At 39.9% G+C, this 19,407-nt stretch overlaps 1 protein-coding gene across 3 annotated transcripts in view; it reads right to left on the bottom strand.

Moving 5' to 3' along the window:
• GRIA4 (glutamate ionotropic receptor AMPA type subunit 4) overlaps nucleotides 1-19,407 on the bottom strand; it is a 285,499-nt gene that overhangs the window by 30,945 nt on the left and 235,147 nt on the right. For all 3 annotated transcript variants that reach the window (XM_024206590.2, XM_024206586.2, XM_024206587.2), the window contains exon 13: nucleotides 16,507-16,754. In XM_024206590.2, coding sequence (XP_024062358.1) covers nucleotides 16,507-16,754 — 248 coding nt within the window. The remainder of the gene's footprint in view (nucleotides 1-16,506; nucleotides 16,755-19,407) is intronic.

Here is a 19,407-nt window from a genome sequence, read left to right as displayed (position 1 = left end):
TGATTTCACAAGTCCAGCTTTTGAATTCCTAAATTGCTGATTCACAAGTGTATGTTATTATCAAATGTTTCGCATGACAGAAATATGACACATCCAAGATCCTAATGGCTACCATAATAAAGAGCCTCTGGCGTTTTTGAAAGTGATCTTTCCAAGATTTATGTACACTTATGCACGTTGTCCTGCTGGAGACATGGTGAAATCTGGCCCTGTTGTAAATGGGTATGACTTCCATTGATGTCACTGGAATGCCTCCCACTTACATCAGGTTGAATTTGGTCCTCTGTGGATAAGGAATTGGCTGAAGACTAAAATGCACCGTCCTTCATCTGCAATGCTCTTGTCATAGAATCATAGAAGATTAGGGTTGGAAGAGAACTCAGGAGGTCATCTAGTCCAATCCCTGGCTCAAGCAGGACCAACACCAACTAAATCATCCCAGCCAGGGCTTTGTCAAGCCGGGCCTTAAAAACCTCTAAGGAAGGAGATTCCACCACCTCCCTAGGTAACCCATTCCAGTGCTTCACCACCCTCCTAGTGAAAAAGTTTTTCCTAATATCCAACCTAGACTTCCCCCACTGCAACTTGACACCATTGCTCCCTGTTCTGTCATCTGCCACCACTGAGAACAACCTAGCTCCATCCTCTTTGGAACACTCCTTCAGGTAGTTGAAGGCTGCTATCAAATCCCCCCACACTCTTCTCTTCTGCAGACTAAACAAGCCCACTTTACCTCAGCCTCTCCTCGTAAGTCATGTGCCCCAGCCCCCTGATCATTTTCATTGCCCTCTGCTGGACTCTCTCCAATTTTTCCACATCCTTTCTGTAGTGGGGGGCCCAAAACTGGACGCAATACTCCAGATGTGGCCTCACCAATGACGAATAGAGGGGAATAATCATTTCCCTCGATCTGCTGGTAATGCTCCTACTAATGCAGCCCAATATGCTGTTAGCCTTCTTGGCAACAAGGGCACACTGCTGACTCATATCCAGCTTCTCGTCCACTGTAATCCCCAGGTCCTTTTCTGCAGAACTGCTGCTTAGCCAGTTGGTCCCCAGCCAGTTATCTCATCATAGAAGGCAATCAGGGTGGTCAGGCAGGACTTGCCCTTGGTGAATCCATGTTGACTGTTCCTGATCACCTTCCTCTCCTCCAAGTGCTTCAAAATGGTTTCCTTGAGGACCTATTCCATGATTTTTCCAGGGACTGAGGTGAGGCTGACCGGTCTGTAGTTCCCTGGGTTCTCCTTCTTCCCTTTTTTAAAGATGGGCACTACAATAGCCTTTTTCCAATCATCCTGGACCTCCCCAGATTGCCACGAGTTTTCAAAGATAATGGCCAATGGCTCTGCAATCACATCAGCCAATTCCCTCAGTACCCTCAGATGCATTAGATCTGAATCCAGGGACTTGTGATGTCCAGCTTTTCTAAATAGTCCTTAACCTTTCACCACTGAGGGCTGCTCACCTCTTCCCCATATTGTGTTACCCAAGACAGCATGTGGGAGCTGACCTTGTCTGTGAAGACCGAGGCAAAAAAAGCAGTGAATACTTCAGCTTTTTCCACATCATCTGTCACTAGGTTGCCTCCCCCATTCATTAAGGGTCCCACAATTTCCCTGACCTTTTTCTTGTTGCTAACATACCTGTAGAAACACTTCTTGTTACCCTTCACATCCCTTGCTAGCTGCAACTCCAGTTGCATTTTGGCCTTCCTGATTACACCCCTGCATGCTCGAGCAATATTTTTATACTCCTCCCTAGTCATCTGTCCAAGTTTCCACTTCTTGTAAGCTTCCTTTTTGTGTTTAAGCTCACTGAAGATTTCAAGACAAGCTGGTCGCCTGCCATATTTTCATATTCTTTCTGCACATTGGGATGGTTTGTTCCTGCGCCCTCAATAAGGTTTTTTAAAAAGGCTTCTTTGTTCTGTTGATATGTTCCCTGTGAGATGTCCAGCCAAACCTTTCCTTCCTCTTTTCCTTCCTAGTGGTGGTGCCTGGTGATAGCAGTTTGATGGTTTGTCCTGTCTATCAGCTACATTACAATATCCTGGGTTTCAGGATGTTTACAATGAAATACAGAGTACAAATTAATTAATCAGAACCTTTCTCTGAGGAACACAAAGAGGCTTTTCATGGCAGACCCATACAGGAGAACTACAGAGGAGAAAAATGCAGCAAATCAAGATAATATTTTGTGCCAGTAAGGCCATGGCTGGTAGAGGTGAATAATAATGTATCTGATTAAACTAACCTGTTTTCCTACTTGTGGAATGCTTTTGCAGTCTCCTGAAATGTATATGCCATTTACAATTATGTGACAAACATCTTCTGAATTTTGTCAATCTATGGATTGGCTCAGAATACTAAAAATTTCAACTGTGTTGTTTAATTGTGGTTGGTCAGTTAAATCACCCGATATTGTTTCTGTTCCAACTGGATGAGGGCAAAATCACTTGTGGAATGAAAGCTGGAGTGTCCAAATTTAGATTTGCATTTCCACAGATGCACATTCTCGAAACTTTGAAATGTATTTACTATGAACATTTGGGCCAGTAAGACTCAGTCACACAAAAGGGAAACAACAATAGCTGAATTGAATTCATTAAAAATAATTAGAGCCAATATTTATGAAAAAATGGCTACCCTTATTTCATGAGATGTAATGCCTGGCAACAATTAATATCTCGGTTCCCAGATTCTTTCTTGTTATTTATGTACCATACTGGGTGGCTAATATTTCCCTAAATACTATATTTAGTGCATTTTTCAGTACATTCAATGTGTTGTATATTAATTTGCAAAGCATACCCTAGCACTTTTCTCATCTCTTTGTCAACTGGTCACTGGTTGGGTGTTAGTTATGTTACATATAAGTCTCTCTCTCATTTTTTTTTTCATTATTTGCATAACACAGGCTTCCTTTTAGGTGGAAAATCATATTTGTAATAAGAGTTGCTATGATAATTAGCATTTTGATGTGAACATCAAAATACTTGGTCTTTTTCAGGCTAAGGAGAAAGTGATCTCCAGAATTGAAGACCCATCATTGATCATGCCCTTGTCAGACAAACCTAGGGCCTGCCAGCTTGAGAGTCCAAGTTGATCTTAACTGCCAGAGGTGGTCTCTAAGCCAAATCATAAAAAACTCTATGGATCAAGTCCAACACCAGGAATTCCTCCCAGAAATGATATGGGAATCTGTGTCATCTGTGGCATACTTGTGTAATATGCTTCATATGCAAAACACTGCTAAGTAAATGGAAACAGAGGCACTCTGCCTTAGCTAGAATTTCTGAGTGGTCGTCAAGGGTAGACCCATGTAGAATGCACTGCACTAATCCAGTTAGGAGGTGACAATGACATGGATAATCATGGCAAGGTCCACAATGAGAGGAAAAGCTGCAGCCTGCTTGCCGAGTGAAGCTGAAAAAGTGAACTATTGGCACTCCTGCTACCTGTACACCCAGAAACAACCAATGATCTAGCAGAACTCCTAGACTATAAACTTTAGACACATAGCATACTCCTTAGTTAAGCCTTCTTTGGCTGTTTTTGATCAGGATTACCTTTGTCTTTTCTGAACTATCAGCCAACTAGCTCTTATCCAAGCTCCAATCTCACCCAGACACTAGGAAAGATGAATGACTGAACCAGATTAAACAAATGTAAACTGAGTATCATCCACATTCTAATGGCACTGCAACCTAAGCAGTTCAATTGTCTCTTTATTGATCAGGTGCAGTGATAAAAGAACTCCACACTTGGCAGCCATGGGACAAAAGACCAATTGCCTGCTACCATTCCTCTGAGTTCTGTGAATTCATTTATCGCTGTCAAGTCCAAGATGTGTTAACACGTCATGGCCAACTGCATTAAAAGCAACTGATACAACTAAAGAATCCTCATGGAAACGTGATCTTTATGCATTGTCAGAAGGAGACCATCAACTAATAAACCTATGTGGTTGATGCACCATATCCAGGCCTAAAACTAGATCGAAAAGGGTCAAGGAAATTTGAGATCTCCGGGTATTGCCAGTTGCTTTATTACACTCTCTCAGTAATGCTCCTTAACAAGGAGGATTAGAGAGGAGGCAATAACTGGTAAGATCATCAACACCAAGAAATAGTTTCTTAAACTAATTGCAGTACAAGTTCTTTAAGGCCATTTTATTATACGTAGGTACAGTGCTTAGCACAATGGGCCCTGTTCCCTGGTTGGAACCTCTAGATGCTACCACAATGAAAATAATAATATAGGATAACTTGAAGCCTGAGTGAAGTGCTGAGTTTTGTGTTGTCTAATGACAGATCAATACTATAAAAATGAAACAAATACAGCTATGTCATATAAAGCCTAATTTGGTCAGCAACAAAACCATGAATTAGTTGGAAGAATTCCTAGGGCTTTCTTTCAGGAGTTAATGACGAAGATCTGATAGACTGAAATGAGTGCAAATTTTGCCAGCAACCAGAGTGAGAATATCAGTCCGCAGTCCACTCACCAATGCTTTGATAATTAAAATGACCTGAAGCCAGCTGAATATCAAACATCAGGTGAAATTATGAGACAAGGGCAATCCAATCCCCCCAGCAGCCACCCACATAATGTTGTCACTATCAGTGGAGCTATGTACAGAACAGCAAATGCTACAATAACCATGTCAGCAAAGCTAAATGCAGACAAGTGAGCACAGCAGTATTAATTATTGCAATCCTCTGAACACAAGCAGCCAGGTATCACAGAAAGCAAGCCATGGAAGTTATTAATTGAACTCTATCGTGGATGTAGGGATCTTGTAATTGGTAATACACTGAACACATGCCCCTTGTGGTTAGTAAAATCAAACAGGGAGGTATTGGGGCCATTGCTGATTAAGATTGCTGCTAATGGCTTTCTAAGGAAGGCAGGGTGCCAGCTTCTCTCATTAGGTGGTTATACCTGTGTTCAAGAAACCATTGCTTGGGCTTTAAATTCTAGCTATATGCTTGTGCTCTTTTTAAGACAGGGTATTGAGAAGGTTGTAGTGGGGTTAATTTTGGCACCAGATCTAGTCATCAGATACACTTTTCATGTTCAAAGCCCTGCACACATTAAGTAATTAATCATTACAAAATCCCTTTGAGGTTGGGGAGCAAATGTAATTACCGTACCTCAATTTACAGATGATAAATCAGGAAGATGAAGTGGTTTCCCCAAAGCCACAGAGCACGTCAGTGGCAAGTCCAAGATTTCCTAAAACTTCCTGCACTCTCTCCTCCAATCTAAACTGACTCTCAGATTTCCTTGATCCCTTCCAGACAGGCTTTCAGTCTGGGTATGGAATAAAGACCAAAGTGGTCTCCCATTTGCTGATGGTCTCTTCCTAGTGATGGACAAAGTTTAACAGTCCATGCTGATTCTTTTAACTCTGTCAACAATCTTTGAGCATGAGATTTTCTTGGCTTGTCTGGAGACCCTGGCAAGGTTAGATGGGATAACAGTGAAATAGTCCTATTTTTATAATTCAGAGATTCCAGAGGGTTGTGTTGATTCCTAGGCTCTCTTATGTGGGGTTCCATGAGGATTTCTGCAGTCAGCCATTCAAAATGTATATGAAACCATTAGGAGAATTTGGGATGTGGTGCCATTATTATGTGGCTGACACAGAGCTTTACATCTCTTTTTTATTGAGCCCAGATGGATTCCCTTTGCTTTCCTAATAACTGGATAAGATTGGGACCTAGATGAGAGTGAGCTGACACTCAATCCAGATACAAGAGTTGAAGCTGGATGGTTGGGAAGAATATTTTCAAAGTTGGTTGTGGACAATGTCTGGCCCCAAGATTGAGGGAATTTAATTACTCTCTGTCAGTGAGCTACTACTAATTCCCCAAATGCTCCTGGAGTTCCAGGTGGCTGTGTGGAGACACCATTTTTTCATCACGCTTAGCACAACATTTGCACCCATTTTTTTTGACATTATAATTCATGCCCTTGTGGCCTACAGATTGGATGAATACAGTGCACTCTATATGGATCTATGATTGAAGATGCTTCAAAAGCTAGAGGAGGTGCAGAAAGCAGCAGCCTGTTTATTTAGTGGTGCTAGCTGCCAGAAACATCTCGTCCCAGTGCTCCATAGACTGCCATGGCTTTCTCTTCACTTCTGGTCGCAATTCAAGGCTTTCATAGCTTGAGTTCAAGGTGCTGAAGCCCATTATGATTAGAGTTAATGATCATGTGTTCATGCAAACTTGAAGAAAAATGATCTTTTAAAAAATCATTAGTACTTTACAGTTTTTGTGAAACACGTGGTTTTTAAAACCAATCTGATGAAATCCATCAAGTGCTAAGTACGACACATATATAAATATTAAAGGTTATTCTGCACAACCACCCACAAATTAATATGAAATAAAATTAAATGTGTAACACAAACTGATAAAAACACTCAAGATATTCAAAGTTAAATCTTAAAAGTACAGAACAAATTAGCCCCATTGGCAACAGAAAGGAACTGGGCGTTGGTCTCAGTTCAGAATTTACTGGCTTTTATTGGCTTGTGTCACAGCATAAATATGATTTTTCTAAACTAAATTATAGGTCTGGTTAAAAATTTCCCATCAAAACTTTTTTTTCCTCCATAGCAAATTGAGTTTTCATCTAAATGAATGTTTTTGCAGAGGTATCCACTTTTCCTTTTTGATTTTTTGAAAACCTAATTATTTTTTTTGCCAAAATCTGTAGTTTTTGGATGAAAATTTTTGTTTTTTTTGGCAACTGAGAACAAAATTATTTCTGGTATTTGGGTTTTGGCTTTTCAAGAGAAATTCAAAATATCCAGGAAAAAAAATTTTCCCAACCAGTACTTCTAAATTCCCTTGCCTTGCATTATTAAAAAATGTATGAGATTATAAAATAACTGTCATTCACCTAAAACAATTTCCAAGTATTTCTGGAGGGAGCCCAATCTTAATTATGTTCAAAATTACACCTCAGTCCTGCAAACTGCTCTTTGTAGGTCAGTAGGATGCCACCTGGGCACACAGGCCAGCCTGCAAAAACTCCTTTGCAGAATCAGAGCCTGAAGATCCAAAAGTTTAAATAATGGCATTTGCTTGAGTTACACAAATGGCTTGCGACAAAGAGCTATAAAAAATCCAGACTGAAATTTTCATGCCTATGGGTGTAAATCGGGTACCTAAATCCATATCAAGGGAGCTAAAGATCTTCCACTGGATTTAGGTGCCTAACTTTAGGCACACACGTTTGAAAATTTTGGCTTCACTAGCTTGAAACATATAAGCAATAGCCTAGTAAATGAGTCTAATGTGTAATTATGTACTTGGAATGCCTATTATGTAGATAGATGGCCTGCCAGCTGTTCAGTCTATTCTCATCTGCAGGCCTTGCTTGTCCCTAGTGCTGATGAAAGAAGATACGAAGCAGCAGGATTTTCCTTCAAATACACTGTACTCACTAGAGGATGTTGCATAAACTGTATTCAAGCCCTGAGTATGGGAAAACTGGCAGAGTCCTGAGGGAAGTTGCCAAGAATGAGCCTGACCTGATAGAAGGTCATGTTTGATTGTTCAACTTTTGGTAACTTATTGAAAGACCTGGCTAAATAACACCCCAAAATGGAGGGCCTTATTCAAGTTTGACTCTGTCCCTGCTCAATGACGTCAGTGGGATGGAATATGGCTGAGCAGGAAATGAATAAAACTCAAGTAAGGACCCTAAAGGTACATCAGCCGAGGAAACGGTACGGGGTTTTGAGCCTCATTCCTGTCAGACACCATATAAACCAGTTCAAATGAATAATCATTGTCCTGTAGCATGTCATCATTCCATCCCACAATCTTTTAAACTCACAGGCATTTATCCTCATGACACACCTATGTGGTAGAGAAATATCATTCCAGTTTTCATGATGGGACCTGAGACACAGAGTAGCTTACATGACTTGCTCAAGGTTACACAGGAAGATTGTGGCTGATTTCGATATCTAACCCAGGTCTCCTGAGTCCTAACTCAGTGTCCATCTACTAGATTGCCCTTCTACCTCCTCCCATTTTAGGTATTGGCTTATTGACTCCTACCCTATCACCCAGTATGATACTGTATGCTGATCTCACACCTTGTTCTTGGTTTAAAACAGCACTCAGGAGGAAAGGAAAGAAAACATTCAGACTACTTTTGAGGGTGAATGTCTTAACAGATCCATACTGCAAACCTGTGTAACATGACTGCATGGCCAACCTGTGACTCTTGCGGGGTCCACCTAGCACTTAATGCAAATTGGAAGTTGGCAGTTACCCCACCAAATAGATGATTATTACAATGTTTTTTAGTCTCTCTATTTGCTTCTCAAATGTCACGGTTACCTGGAGAGTTATTGTTACAAGCTGCTGAATATATTTTCGGCAGTCTGCTACCTGTCTTTATTCCACCTGCCATTTATTTGAACATTATTATCTTAGTGGGATACATCTTTTAGGGCCACATCCTGCTCTCATTGAAGTCAGTGGAAATTTTGCCATGAGCTTCAACAATAGCAGGCTGCAAGGCTGCCTGGTACTTTCCCAGGTATTGACACCTGAACAACCAGGAAGAATAGTGAAGAGAAAAGAGAGAAAAATAATTGGAAGCATTGTTAAAATGTAACAGGCTACATCCCACCTTCTGATGTGCTGGTGTACAAGTACCTGGCGAAGAGTGAGAGTAGGGGACAGGCAAAGTCTACTGCAACCAAGCAGGATACTTTTTTAGTGCCTCTATGAATGGGGAACAATGATTATACTTACATACTTAATAGGGGTATTCTGAAGATTAGTGTTTGCAAAGCACCTTGGGATCCTTGAATAAAAGTTACTATAGACGTGCATACAGAAATGATGGTAGTTTTTGAGAGATTCTGGTTTGTACTGGTAGTTTTAATGAGGCTCTCTGATTACTTTTGCAATCTAGGATTCTTTAGGTTTCATGCCGCTTATCTAGATTAACACCTTGACAATGTAATTTGGTCTGATTTCTGGGTTAAATGAAGACAAAAGAAAATATGAAGCTGATGAAACTTCCATTTTGTTTAACTTCAAATAACTCAAAAATGGACACACCGTTTGTTTATTTCACATAGCTTTGATTCCTTGCTGGAATATCGTACGATAAAAATGAGCCTGGAGCAAATCCTGTTTTGGTATTGACACAGCCTGTCATGAACTGGTATGAACAATGCCACAATAATAATTAACTAACCAGCTTTTTCCCATCTCATGCCCTTGCAGGCTTAAAAAGATCATAGCGAGCTTCAGAAATCTCCAAACACTTGGGCTACAAGGTGTCACATAGCAGAACAGCATAGAGTTTCCTTCTTTAATCATCACTTAATTTTGGAGAACAAAGATGTTGTGCAAACGTTTAAAGAAATTGAACAATGAAATTACTGTGATGTTAAGCTTGTATTAAAACTGAATAGAGAATGGTATTTCAGCCTCTTACATTGGAATTCCATGCTGCTGGGGTCACAGGTGAACCCACTTTTCAGCACAATGGCTGTCGTTAGAAGTGGTTTTCAAATGCCAAAGGAAATTAAAATTTTCAGTTAAAAATACATTCTTAGGTGATTTATTTATTGCTATTTCTGTAGCACTCATCACTATAGTATCTTAGGCCCAAATTCTGCCACAATTACTAATGTTGAGTAGCACATTGCTCTATAAATGGTCCTGTTAACTACAGTAGGGCTAATATTGGAGTATGGTACTGTACAACATGAGCAAGGGTATCAGAATCAGGCTCTGAGTGTCTACATGGTGAGTTATCATAGAATATCAGGGTTGGAAGGGACCTCAGGAAGTCATCTAGTCCAACCCCCTGACAGATTTTTACCCCAGTTCCCTAAATGGCCCCCTTAAGGATTGAACTCACAACCCTGGGTTTAGCAGGCCAATGCTCAAACCACTGAGCTATTCCTCCCCCTTATGTACCTTATGTGTTATGTACCTTACACATTTTTGTCTAGTATCACTCCATCCCATTTGCAGAATGAGGGTACAGGTACTGGAGTTGAGAAGACAAATTCTCATGACTTCTAAGTCTCTGCTATTTACTAAAAAGGGTTTTGTTCCTATATGAATAGTCCTTGAAGTCTAATGGTGATGAACTGCTTTGAGTGGCAATGAAGGTATAAGCTATGGGTGACGAAATACATCAGGTGCAGCTCTTTGAAGCAATTCAAAGGAATGTTTCTGTATTTTGCCAGGGATGCAGTTGGACACATCTGCAAGGAGGCAAATGAAATGGTTTCTCTGATGAAATAAATACCTGAAACCCTTTACTAACAGCTTTTTGTTGCCAGTCTCTTAGCCAAATCCAGAGTGTATGCAACAGAACTGTTCATAATTTTCTAGCTAGTTAAAAGGGCCAGCCTCTATCATTGTCTACATGTGTAATAACTTCAAGAAAAGTTGAAAATCCTCAAAATGTGTTTTTTTCCATGTATTGTTGCAGATTGCAAAATAGGGCCCATTTCACCAAACATTCGCCATATTTCTTAGTTTTTTCACTTGAAAGTGGGATCCGTTACTCATGAAAAAGGTCCATTTCTGAGCCAACGGTGCCTTTGAAATTCCAGCGTCAGAACCTGAAATTTTGCACTTTCTCAATGCAGAAATTTTGAAAAGTGTTTAAGTGACTTTGGCACCCAAGTCCCACCTTCAGAAGTGACTTATATACTCAGGCTAGGTCCACACTACCCGCCTGATTCGGCGGGTAGAGATCAATCTTCTGGGATCGATTTATCGCATCTCATCTGGACGTGATAAATCGATCCCAGAAGCGCTCCCCCGTCGACTGCGGAACTCCTGCTCGCCGAGAGGAGGAAGCGCTGTCGACGGGGGAGCTTGCCTGCGCCACGTGGACCCGCAGTAAGTAAACTTAATTCGATCTAGGAAACGTCGACTTCAGCTACGCTATTCTCGTAGCTGAAGTTGCGTTTCCTAGATCGATCCCCCACCCCAGTGTGGACCAAGCGTTAGGAACCTAAGTCTCATTTGAAAATGGGACTTAGGAAGTTTTGGAAATTTCAATCTTCACCAAATTTGAGGAAAGGCAAAATTTATGGGAAAAGAAACCACTTGAAGGAAATTGGCAATGATTTTTCTATGAAATTTAGTGGGGAAAAAATGTCACCAGTTTTGCACAGCTCCCTGTTACAAACTTTGGATTCTATAGGGGTCTGTTCTGAAACCAATGAAGTCAGTGCGCATGTTGCCTTGGATTTCAGTGGCTGCAAGATCAGGCCCTAAGGTAAAAGTATAAGAGTGTAAAAGACGTTTCTATCTATGTGAATTTTCACATAGCTGTACTGTATACTGATGAAATGGGTGCATTTTGCTTTCCACACAGTGGGCTAAAACCTGCAATTCTTAGTCCTTACCAGTAAATGTGAGTTTTACCTGAGTAAAGACACCACAAGAGCTGCAAAATTTGCCCCATTTTAATGTACTAAAAGCAATAATGAGGAAGTATGAGTATTGAGGTGATAATTCAACCCTTGTTATGTCTAAAGCCAAGGGAAGAGCATTACCTAATGAATCATACTATAATTCAAGACAATAAAATGTCTTGTAACCTATGTAAAATGTTATAGAATTAATTTTAGTTTCGGAATCACTCTATATTATAGGGTACAAATAACATTTTAAATTCTTTTAACTATTGACTATGTACTATCATTTTAAATATCATCTGATCATAGCGTTATTTCTATTTTCTACACTAGTCCCATATTTTAAAGACTGCAGGTCAGATGGTAATTAAACTTGGTGATCTCACATATCTCACAAAACTTAACCCTCAAATCTGCATTATTCAATATCTATCTGAAGTTTCTGGGAGAAGTGGTGAGACAATATGTGGTGAAGTGCAGGCAGTGTGTATTCAAATACAAACTGTTCATCAGTTTGGAGGAAAAGGGGAACCCAGCTTTGCCAATGCTCCATGCAGAGTCAATAGGAGTTTGACATTCCAAATAATGGCAAGATACTTTTTGAAACATAGGAGTGCAATTAATATATACAATAATATGAATATTTGTCTGGTCATCAAATTTAATTCAGGGTATGATGCCCTCTTACTTTACTTTCCATGCTAATCCTGATCCAAATACCACATGGGGCATTGATACTTCAGTTGAAATCAGTGAGATTAAGCTACTGAGTTCAATGGGAGTAGGATCAGTCCCCCCGCCTGTGCCCCTGCTTGCCCTCTTTGTGCACGCCTAGTACAACAAGGAAATTCAGCAGTGAAAGGATGGCCTTTTATTGGGGCAACTACTAATGGAAACAAACGTCACACAGGAGATCAGGCTAAGTCACACAGGTGAGGGCAGTGTGTTACAAAGCACATGCGATTGCACACATGAGTTCTGTCCAATGCAGATCTTTCCCCAATCCAAACTACCAACTTGCCTCCTCCTACGTGAAGAACCTTTCAACTTCATGGTACTTCGCTGTACTTTTGTGGAACTGGACAAAATTGTGTCCAATCAAACAAAAAACATGAGACATTGACAAGACAGTTCAGGATGCTTTTAGCATCCCAAACATTTCTTTATGGGGTGAAAAACTGTAAGAGAGTCACAGCTTTTCTAGTGTTTGTCTGTGGTGCCAATACAGTACAGGAAGGAGTGCACAGGCAAGGCCTAACATTTGAGCAGCACACAGATCCTGTTTTGTTGTTGAATATAAAAACATATTGTAAAATTCATAAGAAGTTTTTTTAATGGCTAAGGGTGAAACCTTCCCATTAGATTCAGGAGGCATAGCTGAGATAAGCAACAGAAATTACAAACTTTGTAATCAGAAATGGAGACCTTTTGCTTCTTCAATAGCGCAGCTCCAGAAACATAGATTAAAGCAGCCAGCACAACAGATTTTTACTGGCTGTAGTGGCTCTCATGGGGGACATGAAGTCTGGCCAAAAGAGTGTGTTCTGCTACCACGCCTCACAAATGCAGACCTCACTGAGGAGCTAGATGGGACAGCACTTTATCAACCATTGCTAAACTCACCACGTATGAGAGAAAAGCAACACTGGCTGCCATTAAAAAGTCATCATTTGCTAAGTACCGACAGTAGTATTTGACATACTGAAAATCCCCAGCATGCTGGGAATGAGAAATAACTGTGGTAACTGGCAGTACCTGTTAGCAAATGTTGTCTTTTTGATGTCTGCCTCTGCCCTTAGTTCCAAATTCTCTTCCAAGGGTGACAAACTTTAATGGCACTTTAAATAAATGGATATCCATAAAAAGAAGGGAAGGAGAGACACCTGATAGCATGGTACTACCTGGATGGCAAAAAACAAATTCCCATCCAACAGTTCCCATTTTTTTCACTTCAGTGATACACATGTATCGTAATGTGTCCCTAGAATCAAGAGCACACAATTAAAATTAACCACAAGTTACTGGTTGAGCCCTACTGGAGTCTGAAACCTGCTTCCATGGACAAAGGGAAGGGATTGAATTGAAATCCACTGTCCTGATCACGTGCAACATGAGAGATCAGTCCACAGAGGTCTCTAACAGGAGGATTTCATCATCAGAAGTGGGGTGATGAATATGCATAGTATTTCTGTATGTAATGAATACCTGATTCCATTAATCTGAGAGTAGGGAATCCCATAAATTGCTGGTCTTATACCGCAGACTTTCCTTCTGACTATGTAACAGGAAAAAATAGCTTTTCCCTGTTTCTTTCTATACTTCACTTGTGGAGACAGATGGCCTGATTCTCCTTACACTTACACGAGCTTGACACAATTGTTATTGCATTTTCAGTGAAGAAACTCCCGATTTACAGCAGTGTAAAGGAAAGGAGAACCAGGCCAGGCCCAAGACTTCCTATTGCAAATATTTCATTTCAAAATCCGGCATAGAAAATATTTAAGCAGGTGGCTAAAAATTTACTTTTCCTGAAAATTGATGTGAATAAATGCTTGAGTACTGGAATGCTCATAGCAAATAAACATAGGCGGCTCATGAACATGGTTAACACAAAATTACCTTTGAAATAATACTCTTCCTTCATCTCTAGTGCTTGTATATATTATATAGATGGATGTGTTATGAATGTGAGGTATTATTGGTTATTCACATATATCTTTTCAGAACAATAAGTGGGTTTCTTAATGTTTTTCAATAGGTTAGGAGCACTGATCTGTTACTTGAGGTTTTATCACTTGGGCTGAGGAGGGATGAGATGGAGTGGAATTGCTTCAGTGGGAGCATAAGCAGCTCAGCACATGCGAAAGAAAGGCTCAGGAAAAGCATGGATGTTAAGACAGCCAGATGGGGCAGCCTGAAAGAAGGTTTGGTCTGATTTTTATGTTGGGTAGGAATTATTTTTATGGTGTGCTAAAGTGGAACTCAAAAAACAAATGCAGTTGATCTCATCCCCTATCATAGGGATGCTGTTACAATGTTACCCATTCAGGTGAAATCCTGGCCCCACTGAAGACAATGGAAGCTTTGCCACTGATGTCAGTGGAGAGAGGATGTCAACCTGGATCTTTGCAAGCATTTTATATACATACTTGAGAAGCCTCCTCTGTTCCATCTGTTGTTGTACTATATTCCCAGACTCCCTTACCCCTGACCTTATAGATAATTGCTTCATGCTTGGTCCCCCTTTCCCCTAGCTGCTTTTGTCCAATCTGCCAAACTGAAAAAAATCTCCACTGGCTAATGGTTATTACAGCTGATTGTTTCTTGCCATTGGTGGTAGACACTGTGAAGAAGACAGTGAAATTGACTAAAAAGCCCTATAAAACATGCACGGGAAACAATCCACAGCTAAGAGACTTGACAGCCGCTAAGATGCATACTAGTGATTTTGCTCAGGCTTTGGCATAGTAAAGCAAGGGTACATCATCAGTGGGTATTTCTCTACTATTTGAGATGCAAACTTTAGTCATAATTGCAGTGCTGCCTAGCAGTCGTAGCTGTAGTTTGCCTGAAACAGTGAGAAAGAGATATTAACACATAATAAATATCTCTGGCTTATGAATCCCCAAAATACACTGACATAATGAATTTGCTTTTGCTTTTCCCAATTCTATTGCCTTTTAACTTTAATAACCGCCCCTACCCCATGACATTCCACCATTTCCTTCTTTATTATTAACATTTTTCTTTTTTCATTTCTCTCTATCTTCTTCTAGGCTACCTTCTGTTACCACTCCATTAGTTGCAAAGGCCCAAACTTTCAAATCTCGATGGTATCTACAGTCAGGGACCAAAATTCATATCTGGGCACCAAAATAACTGGCCTTATTTTTCCTTGAGCATGCTCTAATTCACATTACATTGCTGTTTTCCTTTTGGTGTGGATAAAATGAGCCAAATTCTCCTCCCACTTATACAAGTGTAACCCAAGAGTTACCCCACTGAAGTCAATGGTGTTAAAATGGTGTAAAACCAGTGAGTTCAGAATCAGGCCCATTATCTTTACACCAGTTATGAGGCTTTTCTTTGCAGACATGGAAATTAGGCATATGGACCGGTGGCTCTCTTTTCTATTTCCTCCTAACTAGTACCACTGATTGCATACACTTTTCTTATTTTGTTCCTTGCAACTCTTACTTTCAACCCACCTAATTTCTTCCATGCATCTGCCTCATCAGAGCCTCTTGTAAGTAACCCAGAGTGGTGATCATGCAGGTAACATTTATTTTATTTAAATCTTTAGGATAATAAAATTAGAGGTATCAGATGTGTGTTAAAATGCTTCCAATTTTACCACACATCTGACACCTCCAATTTTATTATCTTAAAGATTTAAATAAAAAACAAATATGCTTTGCCTGTAAGCCAGAAATTCTCCTATTTGACTGAATAAGCCTGATTCCTTTTAAAGTCATTTTGGAATAATTTTATCTTCTAATTTCAGAGTGCTCATGTAAATGTGAGTAGTAGTGAGTCTGAAGGAACTCTTGAAATGCATAATGCTAGAAACCCAAATTTTAGCTTTTTTTTTTCTAGATAAGAAGGTGTTTTAATAAATTAAACACTGGTACTGATTATCTCCTAAATGTTGACATTTGAAATAAGATGCTACAAGCAGCTTTTTATCTAGAAAATAGCAGAAAGAGTCAATAACCAAAACATAAAATGTAGGAATGTTACTGATATTATGAAACTTAGGGCTGAATTTGGTGAAATAAGCTGGTGAGCTAGAACAGCTGCTGTTAACATTTGTTTAGGTTGACGAAGTAGCTAGTGTTCAACCAGTTTGGTTTTTATATGGCCTTGAAAGATACGTCAACTATAGCTATTAAATCTACATCACTATTGGAAACGGTTACCTCCTTGTTGATCAAAAATATGAAATGGAGTAAAAGAAAACATAACATACCATGTTCACACACAACACAAAAAGAACTATATCAGGGACATCAGGGAAGGTGGAATACTATAACAACACATGTTATATTGTTATACTATTCCACCCACCTTAATGGAGAACCCTTGGGTGTGGCTACTCCATAGCCTTTCGAATCCAGATTTCCTCCCACTTTCATGGTGTCACACGGCTTTCGCTGTTCAATGTATTCGTTCATGGTGGACTCCAGGAGGAAGGCAAACTTGCCCTTGGATTTGCGAACACGGGCTACTCCCTCAGCTGTAGTCCTAGTGAACACTGATGGCTCTGCCGATTTCATGTAGGTCCACATCTTTTCATACACTGCTATTTTTGATCTCTGGAGAAAATTAAAGAGAAATTAGATACACCATAGACATTGAGGCATCGAATGCACCACAACTCAATGTACAATTGATCAAAGCTGATCCCTCACACCAGCGGTTTTTGGACAATTTTACCTGGGCAAGAGAGTTCCTTGAGTGCTTTGATTATTTTAAAAGAAACAGTAAATAACAATAATATAATAACAACAAACTTTAATTTTAGGCACCCTGTAGCCTCTGGGAGCCTTAATAAAATAATTGCAATCATAGGCCTGAAGTCTCAGCTACACAAAGGTAGTTTTCGCTTCCAGAGCAGAGTAAAAGGATTTTAGGGTGACTGAAAATTCAAGCCAAAACTTACAAATGGGCAATATATCCCTTAAAATCCACAGAGCAGGAGAAAGAGAAAAAGAAAACAGGCCTCCCACAAATACTGGATAAAATCTTGAAGGCCTTACTCAGTTTTAATGCTCAGTTTTACTCAGTCAAAACTCGTATTGCCTTCAGTACGTTTTGCTTGAGTAAAGGCTGAGTAGTTACTTTGGAATACACTCCACACTAAAAACAAGTATAAACAAAACTCAGATGTGCACACACACTATTAAAAAGGAAACAAAATGGTGTATTGAGCTTTGATCTCAAAGACATGGCATCGTGGTCTTTTGTTTGTGTTGTGGGAGAGAGAATTCCAATATCAGTGACCCTTAGCCTACCAAGCCCTTCCTCCTATCATCTCAGGATTGTACCAGTGGTGCAGACCTCAGCCAGAAATGTATGATAAATTTACAGCTTGTTGTAGATTACTTGGAAATCTGTCTCCCTGGTGAATGGTTAGCACAGTTACAAATGATAATGCCTTATAGGTGGGAAAAGATGGTATTTTTTTTGTTATTGTAATTATCTAAAACTTAAGAAAGAAAGAAAGAAAGAAAGAAAGAAAGAAAAAGAAAAATTCTATTGTCAGGAATAAGGCTTTGCATATTTGCCATTCATATTTAACATGTACAATTAAAAGCCACCTACCTTTACTCCCCTACTCCCCCCAACAACATGGATACATATATTCAAACCTAGATAATGCACAACTTTTAAAATGCTGGCAGTTACACATCAATCAGTGTTTTTATTGAACAAACGCCAGCTCTCCCCTCCTCTTTGGCATGGGAGGAGAAGGCTCCTTTTAGTCAAACTAGACGTTTCTAGGGGGCTCCATCCAGCTCTTGTACAAGTTGAAAGGAGTTCTCATTGAAGCAGAATTAGGTTTTTGTGCTCAGTCCTGCAAGGTACTAGCGCTCCTGGGAGGTGCTGAGTGCCTCCAGGCCGCAAAGTAGCAAAATGCTTATGTGCATCCATATTCAACAAAGCACTTAAGCATGTGCTTAACCTTATATCAATGGGACTTAAGCATGTGCTTAAGTGCTTTTCTGAATAGGAACAGATGTTGAATCAGTCCTAAAGTCCCACTGACTTCAGTGGGAGTTGAGGTTTCTCAGCACCTTGCACCTTGTTCCATGACAGGCAGAGTGGGTGGAACTGGGGAGATTTTACAAGAAAATATGGAACTAAGGAATTAAATATTCACTTAAATTGATTTACCTTAAAAAGAGTCAGTATGGAAACTCTGTAGAAGATAAAGAAAAACTGTACAATTCATCTGTACCAATTACTGAATAATTGTATTAGTAATGTGGTCAGAGAACAATTTCCCAGCTGCACAGGAGAATGGTGAAAGGAAACATCTTTGTGGCTGGAACATTTATCAGTGTTTGCTAGTGAACAGCATTTTACCACAAGTGTCTCATGAATATGCCTTGTGTAAGAGCTTAACAAAATCTCTTCATTTTTTTCAGCTGGTGCATGCACTCCATTTTATCCTGTTATGGAAAAAATACTGACAGCTAAAAAATTCCAACCATCAAAAATACCTACACAGCTAGTCATGTCCATGGAACCAGCTCCTGCTGCTGTTACCCTGGTATCAATTCATACTACTTCCATAGTGCTCATAAACCATAGAATCATAGAATATCAGGGTTGGAAGGGACCTCAGGAGGTCATCTAGTCCAACCCCCTGCTCAAAGCAGGACCAATTCCCAACTAAATCATCCCAGCCAGGGCTTTGTCAAGCCTGATCTTAAAAACCTCTAAGGAAGGAGATTCCACCACCTCCCTAGGTAACCCATTCCAGTGCTTCACCACCCTCCTAGAGAAAAAGTTTTTCCTAATATCCAACCTAAACCTCCCCCACTGCAACTTGAGACCATTACTCCTTGTTCTGTTATCTGGTACCACTGAGAACAGTCTAGATCCATCTTCTTTGGAACCCCCTTTCAGGTAGTTGAAAGCAGCTATCAAATCTCCCCTCATTCTTCTCTTCTGCAGACTAAACAATGATAACTATTGAGTTACTCTGCATTTATACCTGTGTAACAGGGAGCAGGATCTGGGCTGTATTATTCCTATTTTACACTGGGGTAACTCCACTGATTTCAGTTAGAGTGGTATAAAACTGGAATACTGCAGTGCTGAATCAGGCGCCATATCAATAATGCTGACGTGTCTTTATCTATCTCTACTTCCCAATCATTCCTGAAGTGTTTAGTGCTAGATTCTTGATAAGGAAATATAGTGTACTGGTTTCTCTCTTAAAACTAAAACATAATAAAT

Source organism: Terrapene carolina, unplaced genomic scaffold (genome assembly GCF_002925995.2).
Source record: "Terrapene carolina triunguis isolate 2854851 unplaced genomic scaffold, T_m_triunguis-2.0 Scaffold138, whole genome shotgun sequence".
NCBI classification, from domain to species: Eukaryota; Metazoa; Chordata; order Testudines; family Emydidae; genus Terrapene; species Terrapene triunguis.
This window is presented reverse-complemented; position numbering and strand designations above follow the sequence as displayed.